Genomic DNA, 7118 nt, shown 5'->3' on the forward strand with positions numbered 1-7118 from the left:
ATGTCTGTATGTATGGATGTATGTATATATGTATGTATTTTTGTATGGATGTATGTATGTATGAATATATCCATGTATGAATGAATGGATGAATGTATGTTTGCATGCATGCATGTATGCATGGATATATGTATGTATGGATGTATGCATGCATGTATACATTCATGGATGGATGTATGTGTGTATGTACAAATGTATGTACGAATGCATGCATATATGTAAGTATGTATATATGTATGTATGTATGAATGTATGTATGTACGAATCTATGTATGTGTGGGTGTATGTATGCATGAATGTATGTATGGATGTATGCATGTATGTAAATATGTATGAATACATGTATGTATGCATGCATGTAAGTATGTATGCATGCATATATATATATATATATATATATATATATATATATATATATATATATATATATATTATGTATGGATATATGTATGTATGGATGCATGTATGTGTGTGTGTATGCATGCAAGTATATATGTATGGATGGACGTATGTATGTATGGATGAATGTATGTATGGATGTATGAATGTACGCATGTATGTATTTATGAATGTATGTATGTACGGATAAATGTATGTATGTATGGATGTATGTATGTATGTATTAGTGTATGTACGAATGTATGTATGTATGTATGTATGTATGAATATATGTATGCATGTTTGTTTGAATATATCTATGTATGTATGTTTCAATGGATGAATGTATGTTTGCAAGCATGAAATTATGATGTATGTATGAATTTATGTATGCATGGATGTATGTATGAATGTATAAATGTATGCATGGATGTATGTATGAATGTATGGATGTATGAATGTATGTATGTATGGATGAATGTATGTATTATGGATGAATGTATGCATGCATGTATGTATGGATTTGTATACGTATGTATGAATGCATGTACATATGTATATATGTATGTATGCATGTATGTATGTATACATGCATGAATGTATGTATGAATGTATCTATATATTCATGTATGGATGGATGTATGAATGTATCTATATATTCATGTATGAATGTATGTGTAAATGTATGGATGTATCTATATATTTATGTATGGATGGATGTATGAATGTACGTGTAAATGTATGTATGTATGGATGTATGTATGTATGCATGCATGTATTTATGTATTCATGCATTCATGGAGTTATGCATATATGTATGTATGTATGGATGCATGTATGTATGAATGTATACATTCATGGATGGATGTATGTATGAATGCATGCATGTAAGTATGTAGATATGTATGAATGTATATATGCATGCATGGATTTATGTATGGATGTATGTATGTATGCACGAATGTATGTTTGTATGTATGCATGTATGTATATCTCTATGAATATATGTATGTATGCATGCATTCAAGTATGTATATATTATGTATGGATATATGTATGTATGCATGCATGCAAGTATGTATGTATGCATGCAAGTATGTATGTATGTACGAATGTATGTATGTATGGATAAATATATGTATGTATTGATGTATTTATGTATTAGTGTATGTACGGATGTATGTATGTATGAATATATGTATGTATTTTTGAATGGATGTATGTATGTTTGTATGAATATATCTATGTATGTTTGGATGAATGCATGCATGTATGTATATATGTATGAATGTATGGATGTATGTATGTATGGATGAATGTATGCATGGATATATGTATGCATGCATGGATGCATGCATGGATGTATTCATGCATGTATGTATGCATGTATACATGCATGGATTATGTATGAATGTATGTATGTATGGATGAATGTATGTATGAGTGTATGTATGTATGCATGGATGGATGGATGTATGCATGTATGTATATATGCATGGATGTATAGATGGATGGATGTATGCATGGATGTATGGATGCATGTATGCATGTATGTACGGATGTATGTTATGGATTTGTATATGTATGTATGTATGTATGCATGCATGTATGTATATATGTATGTATATATGTATGTATGCATATATGCATGAATGTATGTATGGATATATATGTATATTTGTATGAATGTATCTATGTATTTATGTATGGATGTATGTATATATAAATGTATAAATGTATGAATATATGTAGTATGTATGCATGCATGTATTTATGTATTCATGCATTTGGAGTTATACGTATATATATATATATATATATATATATATATATATATATATATATGGATGTCGCATGTAGGAATGTATGTATGAATGTATATATATATATATATATATATATATATATATATATATATATATTTGTATGTATGAATGTATATATGTATGGATTTATGCATGTGTATGATATTGTAATGATTTCTTATATTTCACCTCATTTACCCTTAATCTTATGGAATATATTAACAAAACTTACGTTATAAATTAGACAATTATAAAGAGACAATTGATTAACTAGTATTCTAGCTTTCTCAGTACACAAGTTAAATATTTATTTTATATAACTAATTTTTAATATATAAATATGTTTAAGAGTTCAAATTATGTTATATCTAAATTTTGTAATTATTTAAACATATACATTATATTTTAGTTCTGTGATAAATTATCAACATTACGATACAAATTGATGCATTCAAAAATATATCAATATTCAGTTTAAAAAGTAAAAATGATAAACTGAAAGAAGATAATAATTCTAAACACACTCTTACTGTTGCACTTGAGACATGAGATGCATATAATTAACACCAGAAGAGTCTGCACTTGAGACATGAGATGCATATAATTAACATCAGAAGAGTCAAAACCGCAATAAGGAAAAGAAGCAATATAATTATCACTTATTTTAATGGAATGCAACTATTTTCATTCAGGACTCTTAACAAACATGTTACAATCTGAGACCAACTATTCTTAATAAATATTTATTCCGTAATTCATAGTGAATGGGTAAGATTATAATACAAAACGATATAGGTCTTTGAATTCTTCATACATTGTTCTTCGGGGGTATAGTAGTGCGAGTTTAAGGAAAATGATAGTGTGACCTGACCAGTGGATATTATTAGCCTTCTACTTTAGGACGCCAACCTTCAATGACATCCTGCGGTTGTGCACTTGTTTTAATGAACGATTCCCTCGAGAAAATGGCCTGCATTTTCACCAACAAAAGAGTTTTCAAAGCATTATGAGCTCCACGCATGCCAAACTCAACAAACAATTCTAACTCATCATGGCTCAACTATCTGACAAACAATCAGTTAGTTAACTCCATTCAGAAACTAACACTAGGATTTAATATACATAAGAAAAATTAGCATAAGGGGATATCATTGAATGAAGGTTTTAACTTTTCTAGCACTGGAACAGCCATTAGTAAACACTCCAGATATTCAGAAGCAGATGATACTTCTGCTTCTTTAATGAAATGATTCAAGTTTGATGTTCTGCACAAGCATATCCAGACATTAGTCTATGCTTTTCGACATCAACATTGCTGAATATCTTTTGGACATTATCACCACAGATTTAACAAACCATAAACGTTTGAGAATCATCATCAGCATACAGATAGATCTAGGGAAGTAGCTTCATGCACGCACACATTTTAGTTTTGAAAAGTGTCTTCAAGTATAAAGAATGTATTGGAGATGTTGAGTAGATAGGCTCGTCCAGAACATACCTTCGTATAAGCCTTCAAAGAGGTAAGTGAATCAGGTACTGTCCATTTCTTATAATGCCCCAGAGCAATCTCCAAATGGTATAGCTTTGGTCCAAGTGATAGGTCAGCTGCAGATATCTCATTACCATTGATGTAAGGGCCCTACAAAAATCCAAAAACAACAGTCAATTAAACAAGTAGAAAGTTTCCTGCAATTTGTTTGACTGTGTAAACTACAGATAATAACAAAAATTCCTTCCTCAAAGATTTAAAAAGACCAACATAAAGTCTAGAAGGATAGATCAAGAACACAAAATCCTAAAAATTACAAATCTATATGTAGCAATAATATGGTAATTGGACCAACATCGTAGCATATGGCTTTGGATTTAACCCCAAAAGCTAGTTTTCAATACATGTAGGTAGCAGGACTAAAATGAAAGAGTAAATAACTGAACCAACTGATAGTAATCCTAAAAAAATACAATGACAAAATGCAGAAAAAGATCATAGACTGTATAGCATAATGAATGATATAGCTATTCTTGTAATATCAAATTTCTATTTGCAACTCTGAATACAAAAATATGGAATTTAAGTTGTTTGCTTAAAGTCATTGTTAACAGAATAGCATTCAATTATTAGTTGACCCCCTTTGTATAATCAGCTCAATTAAGTTGATGCATGATCCCCATTTATTTGTTGTAACATAAAATGTATCAACCTCTTATGTAATTATAGTATAGAAGACATTAGTGCACTGATGAAAGTTACATGAATAAACATAAAGTATATAAAAGTTGGATGAATGGATTTGTTATGTAAGTTCCCATATTAAACCCAAGATATACAAGGAAAAGGTAAAGAGAGAAGAGAAAGTGGGGAACTTGCTATACATAGGTTACCATGTATCCCAATCAAATGCTTATCCTTACCATATCTCAATTCTGTATTAATGCACACACAGAAGAAAACAATCTAATGAAATATCCTTCTAAATATAGGTATACTAACTGCAGGTAATTCAGTTATCACAATTTACCATCATTTAGCTTAAACCTTAACATGGTCGAACTGAAGAAATTGGTTCACAAAGGGGAAGCATGCAAGAGAGGACAATGGTTTGTTCGAAAAAAATGCATAGTAGTAATTCTTCTATGCGTAAAACTTCATCACTAAATGAAAAACCTAATCAAGATTGCAAACAAATAACAGAGAAACAAAAGCAGAAACAATGTCATACATTTTCCTTTATGTAATCATTGAAAGAGCTCAGTTCATTTAGTAATGCTTGTTCCGTTCCATCATTGGGATCCTTGCTCTTGAGAAATCCAATAAATGTAGAAAATATCTTTGAACCCCTACAGAAAAAAAAGCACATCCATGCATTAGGCAATTGGAGTACATTGAATTTTAATGTAGTCATGTAAACATAAAAAAATAATAGGTTGTCACGGAGTAAAAGGAAAGCAAAAATGTGAAGTAACCAAAAATGGAGTATGAAAGAAAACTGTGTTTACGAATGTATGAGTTCATAATGCATTTCTCTAAAAATTCAAAGCAATGTACAATTAAGAACAACTAGATCTACAAGTAAAATGCATACACTGTGGCCTTTTCGGGTGGGGTCACCAATGGTGGGATAGGATACTTCTCTTCCAATGTTTGAGTAATAACATCTGAATCCGGAACCCACTTCTCATCAAACTTTATGACAGGAACTTTACGATCAGGATTGGCTTTAAGGAACCTAAACCAACAAAACAAAACGTAAGGAAGAAAACAACTAAAGTAGTACGAGAACCAGATATGTGGTCTGTAGGTGATCCAGTTTTATAAAGATAGCAACTGTAAAAGAAATAAAAATTTAGCCCAAGAAGTGGGGTAGAAGATACCATTCTGGCATGTTGGTGAAATCCACCAACTTTGGTTCATAAGGTAGATGTTTTTCTTCCAGTGTTAGTAATACCCTTTGGCAAAAAGGACCTGAAAAGGCAATTCAAAATTGATTATGGGAACCACGCTAGTCCAGCCAAGTTTAAGGCTCAGATATCAACAAAAGATCGTTATTTGATTTCTTGAATCCAAAACATACACATAATTGGCTCTTTTGGCTTTACCTACCTCATGGAATTGACTCAAAATACTCGAAAAAACATTCCCTACATCTCAAAACATGATAAATCACCGAACCTCTTCTGCTATAGTTATACACACATATACTATGAGAGCGGGAAAGGTTGTTCGGTCAACTTGAGAAGAAAATAAGAAGGTAAAATGATTTAATTTTCTCGCGTAACATAAATCAAAATTAACTAAGGCATAAAGTTCTATTCTTTAGCTTCTAAAAAAACGATTTTAACTATTCTTGAACTATCTTTATGAAAAACTCAAGTTTAAGTTTTTATTTTCTTCCTTTTCATATACTTCTTGAGACGTTTGTTCAAACAAGGCCTTAAAGATTATATTTTTTGCAAATTTCGGTAGAAACATGACAACAGAAAACATTTCCACAACAAAACAGCCCCTATAGTTAGTGGAAAAGAAAGAGACAAATGAGTGAAAATTGAGAATGCACGTGGACATAATTTGAGTCCAGATACATCCTAATTTTCTTCCCTTCATCTTCACCGTGCCCACGTTTCTCTTTCTCTAATCCTTTCATGCACATCACCATTCCCTTAAAGAGAAAGTAATTTCAATTTCCATCAAAGAAATCATTGAGATGTTCAAACTAACCCAAAAGAAAACAAAGAAATGCATAAAAAGGTAAAAATATTATATTACAGTCGCCGAGGCTATTGGGTGTGGTGACGGAAGCTTTAACGGCGATTTCGAAGGGTTGGGAAGGGGGAACGGACGACATTGACACCACCCTAAGAGACTTCTTCCTGAAATGGTTGGTGAAGGAAACGACAGCGGTTGGCCGGAGACGAAGGTTCTTGACGGCAGCGGAAAGCGCACACGCCGAAACTTGAACTCTCGCAGTGGACATTGTAGCTTCTACTCCGAACCCGATGTTGACGATGATGTTTCTTTGTGGTTTTGGTTCCGGTGGTGTTTACGTGGCACTATCCAACGTTTCACAACATCATGGTTTTAAGCTTCACTTATTTATAATTTAATTTAGAGAGTGTAGTAGTAAGTAGAAGAATTTAATTGTGAATTATTTTAAATGATAAATTATATTTTTTATAATAACAATTCTAAAAAATATAATTTAAGGAAATTTTTAGTTTACTAATTAATGATATAGCTTGGTGAATAGAAACTTTAATATTTTATTATTTTTTATCTCCGATACAAGAAAAGTTAACGTATGCTAATTAAGAAAACTAATTAGCTTTATTTAAAAATATATTTAATTAAATAATTTTTCGAAAACTTTATATTAAAAAAATTAAATAATTAAATGATACCTTAAAAAAATCTCATTAAATCGCAAAATATATTCT

General features: G+C 30.9%; 1 protein-coding gene across 1 annotated transcript; it reads right to left on the bottom strand.

Moving 5' to 3' along the window:
* Positions 1–2814: 2814 nt before the first annotated feature.
* On the bottom strand, positions 2815–6758 carry LOC114173710 (glutathione S-transferase DHAR3, chloroplastic-like). The gene is made up of 6 exons (XM_028058267.2): positions 6451–6758; positions 5559–5649; positions 5270–5413; positions 4907–5024; positions 3685–3825; positions 2815–3153 (listed from the first exon to the last, which is right to left on the bottom strand). Exons 1-6 carry the CDS (start codon positions 6656–6658, stop codon positions 3067–3069), a joined length of 789 nt encoding a protein of 262 aa, XP_027914068.1. The 5' UTR covers positions 6659–6758; the 3' UTR covers positions 2815–3066.
* Between the last annotated feature and the right edge of the window lie 360 nt (positions 6759–7118).

The sequence above is a fragment of the Vigna unguiculata genome, chromosome 1, assembly GCF_037176805.1.
Source record: "Vigna unguiculata cultivar grain cowpea cultivar isolate G323 ecotype 2 chromosome 1, ASM3717680v1, whole genome shotgun sequence".
Classification (NCBI taxonomy): Eukaryota; Viridiplantae; Streptophyta; class Magnoliopsida; order Fabales; family Fabaceae; genus Vigna; species Vigna unguiculata.